Source organism: Micromys minutus (assembly GCF_963924665.1).
Source record: "Micromys minutus genome assembly, chromosome: 1".
NCBI lineage: Eukaryota > Metazoa > Chordata > Mammalia > Rodentia > Muridae > Micromys > Micromys minutus.
Window position 1 is genome coordinate 58,393,187 of NC_137969.1, and position 24,215 is coordinate 58,417,401.

General features: G+C 45.2%; 1 protein-coding gene across 1 annotated transcript; it reads right to left on the reverse strand.

Annotated features, from left to right (window-relative positions):
- Nucleotides 1–12,247: 12,247 nt before the first annotated feature.
- Nucleotides 12,248–18,943, reverse strand: SLC30A10 (solute carrier family 30 member 10; the record flags this gene model as incomplete). Its single annotated transcript, XM_080923750.1, has 4 exons — nt 12,248–12,732; nt 13,951–14,190; nt 17,549–17,626; nt 18,328–18,943. The coding sequence occupies 4 exons, from the start codon at nt 18,941–18,943 to the stop codon at nt 12,248–12,250; spliced, it is 1,419 nt and encodes a 472-aa protein (XP_080779876.1).
- Between the last annotated feature and the right edge of the window lie 5,272 nt (nt 18,944–24,215).

Consider the following 24,215-nt stretch of genomic DNA (forward strand, 5'->3'; position numbering starts at 1 on the left):
TCAGTAGCCTTCCTCTACTCAGAGGAGAAACAGGCTGAGAAAGAAATTAGGGAAACAACACCCTTCACAATAGACACAAATAATATAAAATACCTTGGTGTGACTCTAACCAAGCAAGTGAAAAATCTGTATGACAAGAACTTCAAGTCTCTGAAGAAAGAAATTGAATAAGATTTTAGAAGATGGAAAGATCTCCCATGCTAATGAATTGGCAGGATTGATATAGTAAAAATGGCCGGCTTGCCAAAAGCAATCTACAGATTCAATGCAATCCCCATCAAAATTCCAACTCAATTCTTTATAGAGTTAGAAGCGATTTGTAAATTCATTTGGAATAACAAGAATCCCAGGATATTGAAAACTATTCTTAACAATAAAAGAACTTCTGGGAGAATCACCATCCCTGATCTCAAGCTGTATTACAGAGCAATCATGATAAAATCTGCATGGTATTGGTATAGAAGACAGGCAGGCAAATCAATGGAATAGAATTGAAGACCCAGAAATGAACCCACACACCTATGGTCACTTGATCTTTGACAAAGGAGCTAAAACCATTCAGTGGAAAAAAGACAGCGTTTTCAACAAATGGTGCTGGTTCAACTGGTGGTCAGCATGTAGAAGAATGCAAATCTACATTCTTATCTCCTTGTATAAAGCTCAAGTCTAAGTGGATCAAGGACCTCCATGTAAAACCAGATACACTGAAACTAATAGAAGAGAAAGTGGGGAAGAGTTTAAAACACATAGGTACATGGGAAATTTTCCTGAACAGAACACCAATGGCTTATGCTCTAAGATCAGCAATCAATAAATGAGACTTTATAAAATTGCAAAGCTTCTGTAAGGAAAAGGACACTATCAATAGGACAAAAAGGCAACCAATAGATTGGAAAAAGATCTTTACCAATTCAACATCCAATAGAGGGGTAAATATCCAATATATTGGTTCTCAAGAAGCTAGACTCCAGAGAACCAAATAACCCTATTAAAAAATGGGGACGGAGCTAAATAAAGAATTCTCAACTGAGGAATATCAAGTGGCTGAGAAGCACTTAGAGAAATGTTCAACATCCTTAGTCATCAGAGAAATGCAAATCAAAACAACCCTGAGATTCCACCTCACACCAGTCAAATGGCTAAGATCAAAAGCTCAGGTGTCAATAGATGCTGGTGAGAATATGAAGAAAGAGGAATACTCCTCCACTGTTGGTGGGATTGCAAGCTGGTACAACCACTCTGGAAATCAGTCTGGTGGTTCCTCAGAAAATTGGACATAGTACGACCTGAGGACCCAGCTAGACCACTCCTGGGCATATACCCAAAAGATACTCCAACTTATAACAAAGACACATGTTCCACTATGATTATAGCAGCCTTATTTAAAATAGCCAGAAGCTGGAAAGAACCCAGATGTCCCTTAGCAGAGGGATGGATACAGAAAATGTGGTACATTTACACAATGGAATACTACTCAGGTATTAAAAACAATGACTTCATGAAATTCTTAGGCAAATGGATGGAACTAGAAGCTATTATCCTGAGTGAGGTAAACCAGGCACAAAAAAACACACATGGTATGTACTCACTGGTAAGTGGATATTAGCCCAAAAGCTCAGAATACACAAGATACAATTCAAAGACCTTATGAAGCTCAAGAAGAAAAAAGATCAAATTGTGGATGCTCTTTTTAGAAGGGGGAACAAAATTCTAACAGGAGGTAGAGGGTAGAATGGACTTGGGAGGAAGGGACGAGGGGGAGGGGAAAGGGGGCAGGATCAGGTATGAGAAGAGATGTAGATGACATACAGAGGGTCAGGAATTTGAACAGAGGTGTGTAGCAATGAGAGATGGGAAACTGGGGATAGCGACCAGCAAGTCCCAGATGCCCGGAAAGCAAGAGGCTCCCAGAACCCAACAGAGATTGGCTGAAATGACCAACAAAGAGAAGGGAAAACCTGTAAAGACTATATCCAGAGGTTAGGTAAGGCCCCCATGGAACCACTCACCCTTCTTGAAATCTTAACACAGAATTGCTCCTGTCTAAAGAAAATACAGGGACAAAGTGAGAAGCAGAGACTGAAGGAAAGGTCATCCAGAGACTGCTCCACCTGGGGATCCATCCCATATGCAGCCCCAAATCCTGTTACTGTTGCTGATGCCAAGAAGTGCTTTCTGACAGGAGCCTGATATGGATGCCTCCTGAGAGGCTCTGCCAGAGCCGTACTAGTACAGATGAGGATGCTTGCAGATAACCATCAGACCGAGCATGGGGACCCCAGTGGAGGAGTTAGAGAAAGGAATGAAGGAGCTAAAGGCGTTTGCAACCCCATAGGAAGAACAACAATATCTACCAACCGGACCCCCCAGAGCTCCCAGGGACTAAAACACCAACCAGAGTACACATGGAGGGAGCCATGGCTCCAACAGTATATGTAGCAGAGGATGGCATTATCTGGCATCAATAGAAGGAGAAACCCTTGGTCCTGTGAAGGCTCAATGCCCACTGTAGGAGAATGCCAGGGCAGGGAGGAGGAGTGGGCAGGTAGGAGGGAAAACATTCTCAAAGAAGCAGAGGAAGGAGGAACTGCAAAGGGGGAAACCAGGAAAGGTTCCTCCCTTGGAAATGTAGATACATAAAATATCCAATAAAAATAATAATGATGAGCATTACAGAAAAAAAATTCAAGCTGAAAAAACAACACATCAATGATTATAGTAAACTGTTTCCCTGTCTGGTGTTTGGAAATTCCTTAAATGCTTCACAGATGCCCGCTTTATTTTGTTCTGTTAGCATTTAGTTAAGAAATTTAAAAAATAATGTTCTAAGAAAGGCTCTGAGAAAAAAAGAAAACACTAAGAGGAATGAAGTGGGGAAAGACAGCAGGAGACAACACAGGCCTCCAAAGAACAAAGGAGGCTCTTATCAAATGACCAACAAACAGAGACATGAGGGGGGGAACATCTGTTTCAAATTTGATGCCTTGACATGGATGGGGGTGTGGCAGGCATCACGTGTCTGGACCAGTGCAAAGAGGAGATAGGACACTTAGTCCCCTGGGACACTGTTGACTTGAGGGTGCCTCAGATATCCCACTGGTCCTTCTCTCCATTTGAGTGTGGAGCGTAACTTGGGACATAAACAGGACCCCCCCCCCACATATGATCGTGTCAAAAGACAAAATACCAGCAGGGTGGGCTGTGCCTAGCAGCCTACACCCATGTTATGATCGGTGTGTGGACACCATGGTCCCTGAGTATTGAGCGAGTGTGGTTTCTCACAAGCTGTGTGTGCCTCCACAGTGAGGGGCCCGGTGATGACTCCCTGTGGCTTCTCCTATCTCACATAGCCAGGATGCTGACCGCAGAAAGCTGAGGCCCCAGGCTAGGTGAGAACAAAGGGAAAAAGTAACGGAAAGAGTCTGCAGGTTACAAGGTTAAGGCTCTCTTGAGGTTTTGTTTTTTGGTGTTTGAAACAAGGTATCACCTTGTAGCTCAGGCTGTCCGGAAACTCTACATCATTTTGTGGCAGACTTCTAAGTTCTGGATTTACAATTATCCACTCCCATGCCTGGCTTTGAAGTTATTTTTCTAACAGTTCCCTAGGAAACAGAACAGGGGCATGCATGTACTGTCAGTCCTAAATATCAGACAGCTGGAGGCAGAACCCTACCGAAGTACTCAGCAAACACACAGCACTCACCCAGCTCTGACACAACCAGGTGTGTGCTGGCACACAGCACCCCGCCAATTCACTCCTCCGGTATGGAGAACACAGACATGCCCAGGTCATGAGGTTCTAAGTGATCTTTGATTCGTGATTTAAAACCTCATCACCCACGTCAGTAAGATATACCAATACGGGCTGGACACAGTGACTCTGCCCTTTCCAACAGTTTGGGGCCAGCTGTCCTTGTGCAGTGAACATAATCAAAGTCTACCCACTTCCTGAGCTACTGACAATATACTGAGGTGCTAGTTCACCAAAGTTCCTTCTGGCGACCAATAGTTATTGGGTTCCCTCACAGAGGTCACTTACAGGATCCTAGGGAACCACCGAAAGGCCAAGTTTGGGAGTCTTGACTCAAGGGACAACTGTATTCCCTCTTTCCTGTAGCAGCACAGAAGCCCCCTTTCCTAGTCGGTTCCCACCTACAGCCTCTAGCCCCTCCCCAAGGCTCCCAAGGAGAGCATGTGCAATTGGGGGAGAGTTTCGTACAGTTGGGGAGCAGGGCGCTGGACACTCAGCTACAGGTTCCATGACCCTCTTGTCTGCTCTTTCTGTGATTCGAGAAGTTCATAGGCCCAGCTGAGAAGACCCTAACCCAGCAGAACTCCTGAAAATGGAAGCCGTTTGACTCCAAAGATCGTCCTACACAGCAGCAGCCTGGCCTTCATAAAGAGTTAGGGACAACATAGTGAGACTGTGACTAAAATATAAGCAAACAAAAACATATGTACATAACTGTCATGGAAGATGGAACAGCGACCATGACAACACAAGCCAAGAAGAAGATTTAGGCTACAGTCATGTGCAAACACAAGGAGAACCAGAGCCCATGGAAACATCGAACCACTGACTTGATCCTGAATAACCTGAGTGGCCACCTACCCAGCTGAGGCTTAAGCCTTTTCCCTTGCCACCCCACGCCCACCCTAACCTCTTTGACTTATCAAAATGGTCCTACTTGCTGGCAGCATCTAAGCCAAAGCAAAGATCTGCTATCAAGGATCCCAGCTCCCATTGCCTAGCAGGAGCTTGAGTCCTACAATTATCCTTTGGGCACCCCCTCTTATCAAGCTGCCCCATAGTAAGTGTTGAACACCCAACCCCACTTGTTTAACCCAGGTATGGTCCTCGAGGTGTCTGACTGTAGGGACTTGTCAAAGTGGAGGTCTGCTCAGGTTCAGACTAAGTGCCCCTGACATGAAGCCTGGGTTCTGTAACTTTGCATCCGAAACCCTACTGTTGAAGGTGCCCTGTGTCTTGCTGGAAGGGAAGGGCAGCGAAGCTTGGGCCCTGGTATCTCCTGGAAGCCCTCTGCATAGGGAGTGCTTTGATTTCTTAGCAATAGGCTCCCATGAACATCTCCAGTATACATTCTGCCTTCTGGAAATCTAAACTCTAATTTCAGGCCAGGCGTGTAACACAGCCCATGCCTGAAATCCCAGCACTTGGTGAGCAGAGGCAGGAGGATCGGGAATTCAAGGTCATTTGGAGCTCCATATGAGTTTGAGGTCAGCCTAAGATACTTGAGACCTGTCTCCTAGATGTATGGATAGATAGACGGATAAATAAACAACAAACAAACACAAGCAAACAAACCTAATTGAGTACTGGTCTATGGTAAACATGTTGGTGCCCCTGTGATTAGTGGGTTTAAAATAGGAGTGATTATATCCTCGATGTTACCTACTAACATTAGCCCGTTGCTCCAGATGCAGGTTCTCCCTCCATGGCCTTTTTCAGTCACATGCTCACTAGGGAGGAGCCATGCTTTTCTCCGTTACACACAAGGCATAAGTTGGGGGCTGAGACTCCCACATGTTCTCTGATGATGTCCTTCTGATGGTCAGGGAGCTGAACCTGGATGGAATGCTCAAGCCCTCTCTACTTTATAGAATACCCTTCAGAGTGCCTGCTCACTGTTTCAATACTATTTCTTCCATAAGGTCTTTTACAACCATGAAGTCGGTCAGGCCTCTCCACCTAAGACGTACTAGTGAGTGCAAAATTCCATACTGAAAGCAAAAAGCCACACCACGTGTATTAAATAGACATCATCCTTCCCCCCCCCCAAAAAAAAAAAAAAACTGTGTGCTACTTTCTTTGTGAAAGACTTTGAGGATGCTATTATTACGGTCATGAATTCAAAGACCTCCAGTAGGGTTGGCTTCAGGACAGTTTCTGGACAGTGATAAGAGGCTTGCTTGTTATCATGACCCTCACCAGCCTGTCCTGGGGCCCCACTCTGAATGTTCCCTACCTCCCCAGTTCAGCCTCCTCTCTAGAAAGACAGGGCGAAAGACTCTGAGTCCCATGAAAATTTACTTTTTGTAGAACCAATGCAAGTCTTTTGTTTCTAAGTTGGTGATCCTTCCTCTGTCCCCAAGTCTGCCACATGTGGCTTTGTGGTGCAAACAGAAAGGGTCTCCTCTCTCTCTCTCTCTCTCTCTCTCTCTCTCTCTCTCTCTCTCTCTCGTTGCCTCACACCTGACAAGATATTGTTGCTCGGCTTTGCTTCCACACACAGGGCAAGGCGTGCTAAGATTAGACTCCTGAGCAGGGCTGATGTCTGTAGTCGACAGCAGAGCCAAGGTAACAGTTTACACAGGAAAGAGAGATCAGCAAAAGGGAAACAGAGAACAAACGATGTGGGGAATGGAACTAGGGGTTTATCTTCATCTAATGTGTGTTTGCCTGCATGTATGCACAGCACCATGCATGTGCAATTCCCAGAAGAATGGGTCATGTCTCTGGAACTGGAGTTACGGGAAGTGCTGAGCCTACTCATGGGTGCTGACAACCAAACCCTGGTCTGTCTGCAGGAGCAGCAGGTGATCTTACTTGCCGGGCTGCCTCTCCAGCCCTGGTAACCGTAACTGAAAGGTCAAAGGTCTTTTTGGTGTGGAAGAGGGGGGCAGCGGGCCACAGTCTCCAACCCACTCACAGTCCCCCTTCGCCATTCCATGTTAAACTACACTCCTAACTAGTCACCCTCCCACTTCATGGAGTTCTTCTGGTGTCCCTGTGTGATGCTTATCAGCTGGAGGGAAAGAGGAGGCTCAGCACTGAGAGGGAAAAGCCAACTTTAAAGTGTATATGTGATGGGACAGAGATGTATAGTGGCTTCAGAATGACTTCGTCCTCTGGGAGCAGCTGGAGGGCAGTCCTCAGTCACCTTGAACAAAGCTCAAAGTATCAGGAATGTACAGGGTAGGCTCATGTCAGGCAAGAAGAAAGCAGGCCTTTGTGTATTCAAGTACCTGCTTGAGTGTGTGTGTGTGTGTGTGTGTGAGAGAGAGAGAGAGAGAGAGAGAGAGAGAGAGAGTGTGTGTGTAGGCCACCAGTCAATACCAGGTTCCTCCTCAGAGATTTTCTTTTGAGACACAGTCTCCCACTTGGGAGAATGTTCCTTGCTCCCTAAAGCCCATATGTCAGTGCATAGCCTGGTACCAACTGGAAGGTGCTAGAAATATGAAGAGGTGGATCTGATATAGAGATCTCCCAGCTCTGGGGTGAGACAGTGAAGAGTGAGAACTGGTGCTTTCCCTTTCTTTTTCACTTCCCAGATATGAGGCAAGAAGTTGCTTGGCTCCATCACAGGTTCCGTGATACACTGTCTCATTCACAGGCTCTGGTTGTGATACACTGTCTCATTCACAGGCTCTGGTTGTGATACACTGTCTCATTCACAGGCTCTGGTTGTGATACACTGTCTCATTCACAAGCTCTGGTTGTGATACACTGTCTTATTCACAGGCTCTGGTTGTGATACACTGTCTCATTCACAGGCTCTGGTTGTGATACACTGTCTCATTCACAGGCTCTGGTTGTGATACACTGTCTTATTCACAGGCTCTGGTTGTGATACACTGTTTCATTCACAGGCTCTGTGATACACTGTCTCATTCACAGGCTCTGGTTGTGATATCCTGTCTCATTCACAGGCTCTGGTTGTGATACACTGTCTCATTCACAGGCTCTGTGATACACTGTTTCATTCACAGGCTCTGGTTGTGATACACTGTCTCATTCACAGGCTCTGTGATACACTGTTTCATTCACAGGCTCTGGTTGTGATACACTGTCTCATTCACAGGCTCCACGGACAAGGGGTTAATGGTTCATGATCTAGAACTCCCAAAACTCTGACCAGAGCTGAGACAGGGTCTGTAAGTTGTATTTCTCTGGTACTAGTCACTAACAGATGAGGCGTGTGGTGTTGCAGGAGGCGACAGAGAACTACAATGTCAATAAACCAGCCAAGCCCAATTGTGAAAAGACAGACCAAGACATTATTAAGTAACAAAGTAGCCACAAATGACAGAGTCCAAGAATCCATCTGCTTTGAGTTGTTTGTTTAATTTCCACAACCATCTGATTGGCTTTTCTAGTTTTCAAAACATTTCATTTACAGCACCATTGAATGCTTTTTCACCTGCAACAGGTGTGTATGTGCACATCTTTGTGGGGAGGGGGTTCCCATCCAATTATCAAGAAGTTATTGAAACTCTAAAGGTTTAACAACCCCTTCCCCCAGATGTGATGTCACACTTTGGCAATCTTGCCTTGAGAAGAGAAGAAGGATTTTTAAGCAACAAAACTCCACAATACTGTAACATAACCTCAAGCCTCCAGGAAGGGACAACTCTCCCTTTCAACTCTTTCTGGGTAATGCTCACTCCAATTCGGTCCATTCAGAGCCTCTGGCCTGAAGACACCAGTCCCACCTAACTAAAAAAAAGTCCATGCAAATAAGAAGAGTCTTGGGTTGGGGAGGAGTAGTTAGAAAGAGAGGAAATGCCAGAAAATAACATATTGTCCGAATTCTAAGAACATTTTATATACTGAAGATTTAGATCTGATGTGGGTTCTGCTTAAGAAACTGTTTTACTGGCTTGACAACCTTGTTCCCACTAATGTTACATGAGTGGAGATAAACTCAGAAGCACAAAAGGTGGTGGAATATAAGGCAATGACAGAACTGGAGAGAAGGCACATTGTCAGGGATCACTAGCCAGATTCAAAACCCAAATCAAAATGTAACCAAACTCAAGTCTCATGTAGAAAGACTAGTCTTGAACTCACTATGTTGTCAATGGCAGCCCCAGGTTATTAAGAGCCTCACTCCAAGGCTAAACCAGTAGCCCCATGCATGTCCGTGTAGCAAGAGTAGCTTCGAGCCTCAGCACAAGAAATAAAAAACCTTTTAAAATACTGCTTGTCAACAGTATATCCTGAACTAAGTGTGGTGGCGGATGCCTATAAACCCTGAACTCAGGAGGCTGGGGCTGCAGGCTGGAGATATCCAGGCCAGTCTGGGAGTGGGAGGGTATGAGTCCTATATAATAGATGACACTATTGGGCTTGGGGGGTGGAGTAGTCCATCAACAAAGTTTAAACATGGTGATAGCGAGTGGTTTGGAAATAGAGATGGGTGCCAAACTTCTCCCCAGGGAATACATGGCGATGTCTAGAGGAACTTTTGGTTGTTGAGGGGATGATTTGGGATTTGTGACTACAAGCCAACAATGCTACTAAAGAACACATATATGTCCCAGACATACCCGACTCAGAATGCCAACAAGTCCACATAGATACTCGCTGCCCAACACCCACTCCACTGAATCTTGAAGTTCCTAATTTACAGGGTGTGTGTGTGTGTGTGTGTGTGTGTGTGTGTGTGTACACTATAGAGACTGGTATCCCTGTGTGTGTTCATAATATCCACTGTCAAAAAATACCCCAATTTTTAGAACTAAAGATCAGAAGATGTAAAAGGAAAGAAAGCAATCCTTTCCTGTAACTGGTGCTGAAGCTCTAAAAGAAAGTGCTGTGTTCCGTGGAGAAACAAACCGGAAGGCATGAAAAACCCCTAGCAGGACAGAGGACAAGTCAGCATGCAGGACACCTAATAATGACCTGTCCCATAGAGGGTGTGATGCATGCCATAAAAAAAAAAAATTAGTCTTTGGGGTTGGGGATGGTAACCCATCAGCAGAACATATGGCTCACAGCCTTGAAGGCTCTGGACTTGAACACCACCCCTTCCAGGGGATTTGAGGAAGGCAAGCAGGGAGGAGGAAGGCAGGAGGGGCTCTAGAATGAACCTAGGTACGCAGGATAGGTACCTAGGGTCAGTGTTTACCCAGGTTCAAAGAAACTATGTTGTCTTGTCCACCAGGTGCACAAGGAGGAAAAAAATCGTGCTCTTCCTTCAGAGAATTAAAAACAAAACAAAAAACAAGACAATCAATGATCCAGGAAACCCCAAACAAAAACATACTCCAGAGAGCCAGGGCTGAAGGTGTTGAAAACAAACATGTAGCAAAAGCATCTCACTCTTTCAGCTTGTCCACTGAATGCATTAGTAAATGCATGCTGGATGTCTTCAACAAGCCTTATTTCATACTGGCTCCTGTCTATAGTTTGCTATGAAGTGTCAATCAAGGTAATTCTTCTGAGGTTAAATTTAATTATGTTGGAACTAAGAGTATTTTCTTTCCAGAAAAAAAAGTACTTCAGAAATTAAAGAATGTTATTTACATGCATAAAATACATTCCTTTAGCTAGCAGAAGGAGATTGTAATTTTTTTTTCTCTTTAAGAGTAAGGCACAGTGATATGAATTGAGATTTGGACAATAGAGACAAATTTCTACTTTGGCTTCAACTAAGGCATGAAACAGGGTTGGTGTGGCAGAATCTGCATGCATGTCACCACACTGGGCATCCTAGGGAATCCTCTACTTCACAGGTTTGATGCCCGAAGGAGAAACCTCTTTCTTCCTCTCCTAGTTTATAAAGTGCATACATAATCCAACAAAATAAACTCCTGCAGATTAGAAAGGCTTTAAGTAGTTTTCTATTTACTTATGGATGCTTCTAAGGAACAAAGATTTTCCTATACACTGCTGCACATCAGCCTCCGAATTTCAGACTAATATTTAAAAAAATCACATGAGTCTCACTATTTTGCCTGGGCTGGTTTTGAATTCCTAGGTTCAAGTGAGTCTTTTCTCTCAGCCTCCTGAGGAGCTGGGATTACAGGCATGAGCTGCCATGCCCAATAAAGGCATTTTCTTTAAAATGATGCTTGCACTGACAAATGTGGCTGCCTTTTCTTTGACCATCTACCACTTCTGATGAATCCTGTGAAGTTTTTCAGTAGGATCAAAGCCTAGAACAAGACCATTTTCAGTGAGCCTTGAAACTTGTCTAACAAGCTACTGGCTCCGTCAAGCACCCCATGTCATGCCTCTGAGGCTTTGATTAAACATGGATGCCAAAACAAGGTGTAGAAACACGTGGCAGACATCTCTGCACTTTCTTCTACCAAACCAGTTCAGTTATGTGTCTGAATCAGGTCATAATTTATTTGAACTTCATAACATGGGTCACAGACATGAACCTCTAAGAGCCTCCAAACATATTAATGTCAGCAACTAAATTACTTTTCATTTCTCGCTTGGAGATCAACTTTTCCACCCAGTTACTAGTTGGCAACTGCAACAAATACTTTAAAATATGCCTAACTGAAGCAAAGGCAAGTTAGCTTATTTGTTTAGCAAGAATGAGTGTTCTCCTGTCCCCAGAAGATTCATCTCCCCCTGGTCAATGCTGTACACAGATCAATGTGATCATAAAAGAAGGCTGTGAGAAATTCTGGACAAGAAAATCATCATCAGAACTATACATGTGGTAACAACCCTGCCTGGAAACTTTCAAAGATGATAAATAAGAAATAAGAAAAGGAGAAGGGGCACACCATAGTTGCAGGAAGGAAACATCAGCCGCCTCCCAAAACAAAGAGACAGTCCAAAACCAAGCTTTTCCTCCATGCCAGCAAAGCCTACCCCACCTAATATTTTGAGGGCACTTCCTGCCTTAAGAGATGGATCTGTCTTTCTATCTTAATTGCTATGCATTTTGCATCTACTTATTAGGTGTCTGTTTCTCGTGGTCCAAGAGTGGACTTAAGAGTATACATTTCTGCAGTGCCACAAATAGCTGATGTTCATCTTTTATAATCTTTGAGGGGAAGAGAGGAAAACATAGTTAAGGTGCTTAACTGTATTTCTACCCACTTAAACTTTGAGCTCACTTGAGAGTCAACCAGAAGTTCTGAGGGGTTTGAAAACAAAGGCTACAGAGTTCATCTCGGTCACAGAGCAGTTCCTTAGTATGCACAAACCCTGTATGCAATTCCCCAGCTCCACAAGACAGACAAGACCCACTTAGAGTCCCTTGTCATAGTTACTGAGCCTTTCAACACTCCGGATGTATACCCTATGGCAGTCTGCTTTAGGAAATTCATGTCCGCACTGAAACTGTCCCAGAAAACATGAGATGCCCAGGGTACTGGAAAGGGGTTATCCACCACATGAATATCAGCAGGCTTGTTCCACTAACATTTCAAATGGCTCACCCTACTGACAGGATACACACCCTCAAAGCTCTTCCCACAAGCAGAGCTGGTGACACCAAAGTGTCTGTTCAGACAGTTTGATTTGAGTGGGAACCCACTAAAAATGAGTGCTGTTTTCATAATGTTGTCTCTCTTGAGTCTTACTGAGAGTCTGTCCCTGCTCCCTTGGACAGCCATCCAAAGCCACATCAATGGCCACTTCTGGAGCTTCTATGCTTCGGTAAGACTCTAGATGGGGCCCACCATTGTGCTCCGCACAACCATTGACTAGAGCCAGAGGCAGTGTCCCTGGGGGACAGCAGAGCTTCTTAGCACAACTCTGAGAGATACAGGGGGCACTGCAGGTCATCAAGAAGTCCTTCTGCTCCAGGGCTTCCTTCAAGTCCACTGTTTCAAACTGGATGGTCACGTTGTGGATTCCGGCATGGTGGAAGATCTCTCGGATTTTTCTGCTGGCCTCCTGGTATTCTGTGCCCTTCTGGTGCTTAATGTGCAAGGTGGCAATGACCTTCCCACTTATCAGTTCCCAGATGTGCACTTCATGCACACTGCTAATCCCAGGCACGGTAGACAGCTGGTTCACTACAAACAAACAACAGCCAGTGGTGAGTGCCTGAATGGAGACTTAGAATCAAGAGAGGGGCCTGTGTGCCTAGTCATGTCCCCCAAGGCTGTGTGTTTACCAAGGCCAACAGGAATAAGAGCTGTCCCTCAAAACTCCATGTTCCCATAATCAGCTTTCCCTCTGATTTCCTATCCTACAGTGTTAGCCTATGACAAGTAACTCAAGAGGCTAAAACAAAAAAAAAAAAAAAAAAAAAAAAAAATTGCATGTTCAAGACCAGTCCAAGAAACTTCTAAAGAAACCCAGGCTACACATGGATATTCAGTTCCAGGCTGACCTGCTCTACGTAGACAGTTCTATGCCAGTCAGGACAACGCAGAGAGATCTAATCTCAGACAGATACATGAGCATATAATATATATATATATATATATATGTGTGTATATATATATATATATATATATGATAGATAGATAGATGATAGATAGATGATAGATAGATAGATGATAGATAGATAGATAGATAGATAGATAGATAGATAGATAGATAGACAGATAGATACATAGAAGATGATAGGTAAATAGGTGGATGATTTATAAATCAATACATAAAGAGATGGGTGAAAGGCAGACAGACAGACACATGGACTAGTTTAGCAACATGGATCAAAAGCACTTAACAGAAATGCTACTTCTAGGGACATATTCAAAGTCTCTAAGATGTTTAGCCTCTGAGGCACATAACTGAGGTGAGAATCTAGCCTCTCTATGAGCAAAGCAAATTAGAAGGCATCTCTCTAGACAGAGCCGGAGCCATTTAACACTGCCTTTTTATGGTACAATGTCCCACCAAGGTACTTTCTGGTTCATAAATTTTAAGTAACTAGATGGCATTATCTAGATCACAAGTGAATAACTTATCTTTATGGGAGGTTGGGGCGGGGAGTTTGAAATTCAAGGTCTTGCTGAGTGGCCTTGATAAAGTTAAATTACATCTTTGTTGTGAGGTCAGTCGCCCAAAAGTGGGTTTGGCCTAAGCTAAATTAACATTCTGAAAACTATGCAAATAAGTTAGAGACTTGAACTACAAAGGCCCTTTGGTTTCTGGAGCTGTGAATTATCAGGCCAGGCTGAAAGCCACGGGAAGCATGCCTGCATCACGTGGTGCTCTGTGATCACAACCCTCTGAGCAACGTGCGAGCATTAGTATTCCCCAGCCCTATGCGGGCTACTTACTCAGCTCTTCCATGTTGACTCCCTTGGGGACCATCTGCAGCAGGATGACAGCAGTCTCCTTGATCAGTGGGAAAGCTGATGATAAGATAATGATGACCATGACAACAGTCAAGCTGGGGTCAATGTAGCATTGCCAGTTACACGGATCTTCACGTCTCAGGGGATGCACATAGAATATGATGGCTGTGACAACCACAACCACGGACCCCAAGGCATCTCCCATCACATGCAAGAGAACACCTGCCAGGAAGGAAGACAGACCAGTAAACCTTAGAGCTGAATGATGGAGACCCACAAGGACCAGTGATCCGGACTTCCAAACTCATAAACGTGCTCTCTGGTAGAACACCGAGTGGGTCAGAATTTGTAAACATAGGCCCAGTATGTGTTGTATATCTATACTCTCAACATTTGAGAGGCTGAGATAGAAGGATGGATAGCCTAAGCTACATAGTGAGACCATCTTAAGACAGACAAAATAACAATAGCAACTACTCAGAAAACAAAATTTCAGGTCAGAACAATGTGACAGCTCAAGCAAATGGCACCTGGGGTGGATTCCCAGAACCCACATGACAAAGTAAAGTAACTGACTCCTGCAAGATGGCCTCTGTGCTCTAATTTCCACATGCATACCCATGTATTCACATACACACATACACACACACACAGAAAATGTAATGCAAATTATTTTAAAAAGGTAAATAATATAATTGTATTTTAATTTTAGATATTTTAATTAAAAAGAAGGAAAGGGAAAAGTTAAACAAAATCTCAGGTCTGCAACCCAGGACTCAGAGAGCCCAGGAAGAGAAATGGTCTAGGAAGACTGGGGCTGCTTGTCACCTACTATGTCACCATCTGGCACTGAGACTTCACTATCACCATTCAAAGGGCATCACAGGAAGCAGAGCTGGGCAAATGATGCATTATTCTTTCAGACTAGCATCTGTACATTACATGATTTTAAACTTTTGCTTTATCTTGTATGTATAGTCTATGCTGGCCTCAAACTCCAAATCTTGGAGCTTCAGTATCTCAGTGCTGGGGGTGCAGACAGCACACCTCTGTACATGGCTTCAACGTTTATGTCTTTATTATACTCCATGAGTCAGGTGTGGGGTGGGGCTCTCCTTCAGAGTCCCTAATCAGCCAAGCATGATGGCGCCTCCTTCATCTTTTATTTCTGTTTTTAGGGTTGCAGTACTGGGGGATGGAGCCCAGCATCTCATGCATGCCAGGCAAGCATTCTGCCACTGCCCTCGCAGACAGGACCATGACCCATCAAGTGTGGTTCTTCCAGTTCTCTGCTCCCCTCAACCCCAGCCCTCTTCCCCCTTCCCATCTATTTCTCAATGGCACGCCGTTATTTCCAAGGTACTTAGTATAGGAAGGCCTGAAGAGCAGGGATGCTGGTGAAGTCTCCTCTTCAGAAAAAAAGCCATTTGTCACAATCCCATAAAATTAAAATTCTACATGAAATGATTAAAGCTGTAGATCCTAAAGGTCTTACTTAATTAATTGCAGAAAAAAAAAAGCAAAGATCTGGATGTTGGGCTGTAGGTGTACATTAAATTAGAATTTAGTAAATTCAGTGAAATCTGGTCAAAAGGATTAAAAATGTAGACACAAAGGAATTTCAAAAAGGAATGCCAGAATCTTGCTCCTCAGAGCCAGAACAGCTGCAATGTAAGTAACAGCAACAGCAGCAACAGTAACAGCAGCAGCAACAGTAACAGCAGCAGCAACAGTAACAGTAGCATCAGTAACAACAATAGCAGCAGAAGAAACAGAATCAACAACAGGATCAACCACAGCAGCAGCAGCAACAACAACAGCAGCACTTGTTAGAAACAAGTGCTCATGGGGGTCCTTTCTTGATCTGATGCAGCACACCTCTTAAAACCACACTAGTCAAGAGTCTCAAATCATCAGGTTCAAGTTAAGGGCACCTGTAAACAGCCTATGGTGATGGTTCAGAAGCAAAGGTTCTGCTGCCTACCCTAAAGACTGTATACTGACCCCCAAACCTCCCATGGTAGAGAGTAGGCTGATTTTACACATGCACACATAATAAATAAATATATTTTTTAAAAGAGTTCCTGTGACTGGCCATGGTGGTACCAACTACTCAGAAAGCTGAGGCAGGTGGATGGAAAATTCAGGATTAGGCTGGGCTATATGAAGATTTCCAGGCTAGCCTGGGATACAAAGAGACTTCATGGCTTCCTTTGGCCATATACTATCTCAGGAAAATGGAACAAAACAAAACAAAAAAACCACAAACACAAACAAATAGAAATTTCTCCTAAATCATATGAAGGTGAAAGTTCACTTCATCTTTGTCAAACTCTCAAAGTCAAGATTGGGGATTATCTGGGCAGAGTGACCCACACCTGTAACCCCAGCCCCTGGGAGGCTGAGAATGGACTGCCATAAACTCAAGACCAGCCTACACAAAGAGAAAGACATTATTCATCCCTTAACACACACACACACACACACACACACACACACACACACACACACACACACTACAATCTTTGTAAAATAGATGCATCATATGTCAGTAATATTCGTGAAAGTAGACAGCCAAGAGTAGCAATAATGGGACACTGCTAAGTAGAGATCAGACCAAGCTGACACTCAGTTGTAGAGTTCATGAGAATGTGACACAGATGTGTGGGGATCAGGAGAACATGATACATGTGTGAATTTGAAGATAACATGACACATATATGTGGAGATCAGGAGAACATGACACTGAGGTGTGGAGACCAGACAAACTTGACACTGATATGTAGAGGTCATGGGAACCTGATACATGAGTGAATTAGAGGAGACTATGACACATGTGTGGAGGTCAGGGAAACATGGTACTGATATGTAGGGATTGGGAGAACATGGTATTCACATGAGCTCAAGAAAACATTTCACTGATAATGTGATGGCCAGGAGGAAATGACACTGGTATGTGGCCATCAGGAGAACAGGACACATCTGTGGATAAGAAAATAGCATGACACATATGTAGAAGTCTAAAGAACATGACATCAATATGTGGGGATCTAAAGAACATGATACATATGTGGAGATGAGAACATGACACAAATGTAGAGGTCAGTAGAACATGGCATTGATATGTGGAGATCTGGGGAACATGCTACATGTGTGGAGGTCAGGAGAACATGGCATTATTATTTGGTACTCAGTAGAATGTAACACTCTGTGGAACTTAGGAGAACATGAAAGGAAGATTTAGGGACATGACACTTATGTAGCAATCAGGAGGTTTTGACACTGATATGTGAAGCTCAGGAGAACATGACACATATGTAACTCAGAAGAACATGGCACTGATCTGTTCAGCCCTGGAACAGGCAGCTGTAGCGTGGCTTAATTGGAGCAAAGATAAATCATTAGCAACTAGCGTCTACCTCGAAATCAATGCAATGATTAGGCAAGAGGAAAGGGTCATAGTCTGCAGGTAACTGACCGACATCCCAGCACACTGTTGCCTTCCTAAAAGCAGAAGTACTCACAGCACAGTCCTGTGAGTCAGGGAAAGGAGCCCAAGCTAGCCCAAAGACAAGCCTACCTCTGATGTTCAGTGCTTCGGACTTCTTCTCTTTTTTCGTGGTCTCTTCTGGTTCATTCTGGGTGTTCAGGGAATCACCTGCATTCAAAGAAGAAACCTTGTGTTGTGTATGAGTTCTACAAACAAAAAGAACCAATGAACTCAAAATGCGGTTTTGTTATTTTCAGTTTCTCTTAGCATACAGGAGTCCCCGCCTCTCCCAAACTCAGCCCAAATAGGTACCTTTTAACCCAGAGGAAGCCTGAGGTCCACCCTTGGACTTCACACACACAGCTTTCAAATTTAAAACAGAACAAGGATAAGCCTACATCTATCCCCCAGATCCTCAGTATCCAAGAAGCAGAGGATAGCCCTGACGCCTTTGTAGCTGTCAGGAGAGGAAACACATCCAGGAAACACACCAAAGAAGAGGGCAGGATAAGAAAGGCTCTGTTGCCCAATAGTTAAGAATTGATTTCCCAGATCAACACTGCCACAGGAGAGGGTAAGATAAGGACTGCAGGAGGAGAGGAGGGAGGGGGAGATCGGGGCGGGGAGGGGGCGGGAGAAAGGCAAGCCAGGAAGGAGAACGGGGAGGAGAGAGGGAAAGATGGAGAATTAAGTTAGAATAGGAGCAGAACAGGCTGCGAAGGGGCTTTTTAATACGTCAGGAAAACAAGCCGAAGAAGAAGTAGGGGATGAGTAAAGGGATCCAGATGCCAGGAGGAGGGAGGAGGAGGACGGAGAATTGAGGGGAGAACAAAGTGGTCCCAGTCCGGAAGGATGCAACTGAAAGGCACCTGCTACATTCGAGAACACGGTCGCGCCCTCCTGCTGCTTTCTTCCGGCCGAGGCCCCTCGGAGAGTCACGGCTGTGCCTGAGCCTAGGGTAGTGGCTGTCGCAGCCTCTTGAGGACACCCCAAAGCGCCACAAGGGTCCCCCTGGTGCGGCGGCTGCGAAGGGCGGGTCCGGCGGGCCCGCGCGCAGCGGGAGAAGCAGGCGCCGCAGTCTTGGAAGATGAGCAGCCCCACCACGTTGACTGCAAGCCCCAGGGCGCCCACAATGAGCACCAGCTCGGGGTCGTCGATGCGCTCGGGCCGCGCGAGGCGCAACACGGCCTCCACGAAGATGGTGAAACAGAGAGCAGTAAGGAAGACTGCGTTGCTGAGCGCGCCCACCACTTCGGCCCGCACGTAGCCGTAGGTGGCACTGGAGCCGCTGGGACTCCGCCGCGCGATGTAGCCGGAGCCCAGGCCCACGCACAGCGAGATCAAGTCAGACAGCATGTTGAACGAGTCCGAGAGCAGTGCGATGGAGTTGCCCAGGTAACCCGACACCAGCTCGGCCACGAAGAAGGCTGTGGTGAGCACCAGCATGAACAGCAGCCGGCATGTCTTGCCAGAGTAACGGCCCATCTCTACAACCCGCTGCGCCCGGCAACAGGTTGGGAGGGGGGATCTGGAGCCCACCTCCCGCCGCAGGCCCGCCCTAGCCTCCCGGGCCTTTTATGCCTCCAGCTCGCGCTCGCGGGACCAGAGTCTGCAGGAGTGGCCCCAGAGTCGCAAAGGCCACCTCCCGGGGCCCCTGCCCCTCCTCCTTCACCGCCCAAGCCTGATTTGGCTGGTAGCCACCGTCCTGTGTCTCCTTCTAGGTCTGGGCTGGAGTCAGGATCTGCTGAGAGGAGGGGCGCATCGGGATGCCAATCTTCTTAAATCCCCACCTCCACCCTCTCAGAGAGAGAGAGAGAGAGAGAGAGAGAGAGAGAGAGAGAGAGAGAGAGGGAGATGAGATGGTTCCGCTCCCCCAACTCCACCCCACCCCCTCCCTTGGGTTCTACAGATCTGTGCATGCAGTGGATAAGGACCTGGGCTGGAGTGGGTGTGCACACGGCTGCCTACGTGCCCAGATGCGAGTCGCAGGGCAGATTCCATATGAGCTGGTGGAGCCTAGTGCCCTTAAAGGTGTTTCCTGCTTTCCCTTTGGTTAAATAGTATCTCACCCTTACTTTAACACCGATCCCAGAACCCACAAGCAAAACCCTTTATCCTTTCTGTTTCACAAAGACCACGAATCCTGTTACCCCCTTATAGCAGCACAATATCACCATCTCCCTTTTTGGGGTCTCTGAGTCGATCTATCTACAGAGAAGAGGAAGGCAGACAAGCCCAGGGCACATGGCTGCCACGCTGCTGTAAGCATTAGCATGGAACAGTGGTACAGCCTCCCAAGACTGGGATTCTTTGTGTCCCTCGATCATCAAAGAAGCTAGGTTTGTTCTCCTTTCATTGTTGGAAAGAATTTCTACTGCCCTGTGGGTGACCCTATACTCATAATTCAATTGACCCAAATCTTTTTTCCAAATAGGCCCTGTTCCAAGTGACAGTCATTCAAAGGAAACATGTCCTGGACTCAAAACAGTCTACACTGCAGCCCCTTCAGAAAGGGTATTTGCACTTGGTCACTTCAGTGGTGTAATGGTTTGTATATGATTGTCTTAGGGCTTAGCATCATTAGGAGATGTGGCCTTATAGGAGTAAGTATGTCGCTGTGGGCATGAGCTTTAATGTCCTCATACTGGCTGCCTGGAAGCTAGTCTTCTATTAGCAGCCTTCAGATGAAGATGTTGAATTCTCAGTTCTGCCTGTACCATGCCTGCCTGGACTCTGCCATGCTTCCACTTTGATGATAATGGACTGAACCTCTGTATCTGTAAGCCAGCCCCAATTAAATATTGTCTATGAGTTACCTTTGTCATGGTGTCTGTTCTCAGCAATAAAACCCTAAGACAGAAGTTGGTACCATCCTCTGGGGTATTGATGTAATAGGCCTGACCATGCTTTGGTTTGGAAGAATGTGGTTTTGGGGACTTTGGACAGTAGAATGCTTTAAGTGAGGCTTCATGGGCCATCTCAGTAGGAATATGGAAGACTTTGTTGCTGAGGGTGATTTAAACTGTGGAAGCCTGGCTCTAGAGGTCTCAAAGAAGAAGAATCTTAATATGCAGTTGAGAGTGGTGATCTTGGGGCAAGCTCCCACCCAGCTAAATTTAGGTTCAGGCACTTTAATCCCAGGAGGCAAAACCTAGCAGATCTCTGAGCTCAAGACCAGCTTAGAACAGAGCAAGTTCTAGGTGAAGAAAAACTTAAGTTCAGGCTTGGTGGACTACACCTTTAATACCAGTGCTAGAAGACAGGCATGCAGATCTGAGTTCAAAGTTAGTATAGAGAACAAGTTCCTGGACAGCCAAGCTCAGGCAGTGAAGGAGTTGAAAACAGAAAGCTGGTACTAATGTAATAGAACAAGGGGCCATGTTCTAGCTCCAGCAAGCAGAACTTGGCAACTTCACCGTGTGGCTCTGGCTTTAGAGTCAAGAACAAAACTGGGACTATTGATGCTGGTCAGCTGGAGCTAAGAAATTAATGGTGATTACGAAGAGACCAGCATCACTTAGGTGAAATCTGGGAAATGTTTTCTGAGAGCACAAAGAAGCTGTGTTCCAGAGATAGCCAAGGTTGTACCTCATGCTGCAGCTGGACTTGGTGATGTGTAAGAATCACCCAGGTGGTACTGCTTTTGAAGGTGTGAAGAGGTCATGGAGAGCAGCCGAGACCTGGCACTGTGAGAAGCTGGTTGGTGAAGGTGCAACCTCAGTTGCAGTTGACAGCCCAGGACTGAAGGGGCAGTAAAACCCTAACAAGATAAGTGAAGGGTCTGAAGGCAAAGCATAGTAACCTCTATTTATGTCTCCCCACAAGCTTTAACCACACACATGGAGAAAATGGACAGGTTAGGAGCTTGGAAATGCATCCAATACCTTCCTCAAAACAAAGCCACCAGCAAGGCACAGAGGTGCAGGCATTTACTCTCAAATGTTCTAGAGGAGTAGCTTGAGACTGGAATCCATTGACAAAACATAATAATAATAATAATAATAATAATAATAATAATAATAATAATAATTTGGATTGAATTTATTCTTGCCACCCGGGCATGCACCGGGGATTTTTTGCAGTCCCCACCCTCTGGTCATCTTATCCCTTGTGAGGCCACCTCTTCCCTCTGAGTCTTCTCCTGAACTCGTTTGTTTAGTTTCCAATCACATCTTATTTTGTGTGTGTGGGTGTGTGTCGGGGAGGGGGTATGTTATGTTCATCTATGGCCTGCATGCTACAGCTTACAAGAGGTCAGAGTTGATTCTCTCATTTCTACATGGCAGTCTCTGGGATTGAATTCAGACTATCAGGCTTGGTGTCAAACACTTTTATCTGTTGAACTACCTTTCCAAACTACCCCTCTCCTTTTTGTTTCATTTTGTGCCCTCCTGTGCCTAACCAGGGTAGCCTGCATAACAACATCCATGGTCTAAATCTTGAAGCATGCCTCTATTTCCTTATATTCTATGAAGGTCCCGCTAAACAGTATTAAAATACCCCTGATCGAAAGGTCCTATCTTGTGACTAGATGCCCAAGTGCAAGGAACTTAATGATACTCCTCTTTATCCAGCAGATAGCACATGACTGTAATCATGAGGCTGGCCTTAAATAAATGAATAAATAAATATTTCCAGGAGAAATATCTATACACTAAGAACCTGGGGGAATTCTTTTTAAAAAGTAATAGATCATAAATAATCTAGATGAACAACTAAGATGAAGACAACGGCGGCTGTAAGCTACATAGACTTGGGCACATCCCTTATCCTCTTGGTCTGTCTTCATTGCAGTATAGGGGGATCAAAGACTGTACAGTAAGGATTAAACAATTAATGTGCAAAGTGCTTCAAACAGTACTTAGTGTGCAGCAAGCACCTAATAAATGCTATAGTTCTGTTGTCATTAGCAGTGATCCAGCACACACGTAGTAGAATCGCTACTAGTCAACAGAGGGAACGCTAACACACACTGGAGATGTATCAAGTACCCTTCCCAGTACAAAACTTCAAACCATGGAACCTCTAAAACATGTGACATATGACAGCAAGTGGAATGAATCCTGGAGTACAGTTCAGTCGCCTAGCACATGCAGGGACCTGGGTTCAAATCCAGACACTGAAAAAAAAAAAACTGGCAGAGCTAAAATGTTCCTTCCCTGCTAATTGCATTTCTCAGTCATTCACAGCTAAAAAAAAAAATTAGAAATCAGCAGAAACATATCACTTGTGCCTCCTGGTGAGTCATTCTCCCAGCCAAGGCAGATAAGAATTGGGTCACTGGCCCAGGAGCAAGACAAAAAGGACTAGGAAGCCAGAGACTGAGGACCAGGAGTTGTCACAGGTGTCTTCAGCCAGTTCCTGACCATAAAGAAAGGTAAGAGTTCCAGACACTGCCAATAAAATGTGCTGTAGAAAAGTGGAGTGTGTGTGTGTGTGTGTGTGTGTGTGTGGTGTGTGGTGTGTGTGTGTGCGTGTGTGTGTGTGGTGTGTGGTGTGTGTGTTGTGTGTGTGTGTGTGTGTGTGTGGTGTGTGTGATGTGTGTGTTGTGTGTGTGTGTGTGTATGTTGTGTGTGTGTGCGTGTGTGTGTGTGGTGTGTGGTGTGTGTGTGTGCGTGTGTGTGTGTGGTGTGTGGTGTGTGTGTTGTGTGTGTGTGTGTGTGTGTGGTGTGTGGTGTGTGTGATGTGTGTGTTGTGTGTGTGTATGTTGTGTGTGTGTGTGTGTGTGGTGTGTGGTGTGTGTGATGTGTGTGGTGTGTGTGTTGTGTGTGTATGTTGTGTGTGTGTGGTGTATGTAACATGTTATGTTTGCATAGATGTGTGTGTACATCTACACTCGTGTGGTTAAGACTGTCTTCCTCAATCAGTTCTGCTTTGGGGGGCAGGGAGCTGAGGGTAGGGAGAGCATAGTATCTCACTGAACCCAAAACTTTGTGTTTAGCTAGGTTGGCAGGCCAGGAGCTGCAGAAAGCCACCTGCCTACAGTTCTCCAGCACTGAGATCACAAGCTTAGACTCTGCTGAGCTTGTCACATGGTTGTTAGGGATTGAACTCAGGCCCTCACTCCTGCACAAAGAGCACATTACTGCCTGGGTCCTTGCTGCAGCCCCCATGTATGTTTCGATTAATTTCCATTATATGGCCTGAGTTACTTGGCAGACACACAGGCCGCCTTTACAGTGTATATTCCCACAGTGCTGTGTGTACCGAGCTTCTCTTCGGAGCCCTGGATGGAGCATTTACAGGCATTGTTAGCCCACTGCACCTCCCAGCATCCCTGAGCTTACTAAATACTGTTTTATTACAAACTACTTTATTGCCAAAGAAGTTGAAGCCCCGAGGTTTTAACCCAAGGCAAGATCATACAGTCTGAAAACGTCAGGCGTGAGCTCCAACCTGGCCGGAGAATGCATGAAGCTTATTTTCTTCATTTACACCAGACTGATTTTTTAAAAATACTTTTGTTTTAAACAAGCAGCATTTTATTTACTTCTTTTTGCTCTTGCTGTGTAGCCAGGCTGGCTTCGAACTCAGTCTTCCTGTGTTAACCTCCTGATGCTGGATTATAAATTCCTGTTTTGATGGCCCAAAACTTGACGAAGTACAGTGCATAAATTCAGGGATTATTATACTCACAATTCTTTCTACATTTGCATTTTGTTTTTATATATCAGTTTTTAAAATGTGACTTTAAAACTAAGTAAGTCAGCTAATAAGAGTTCAGCAGGTACAGGAACTTGGCACTAAGCCTGATGAC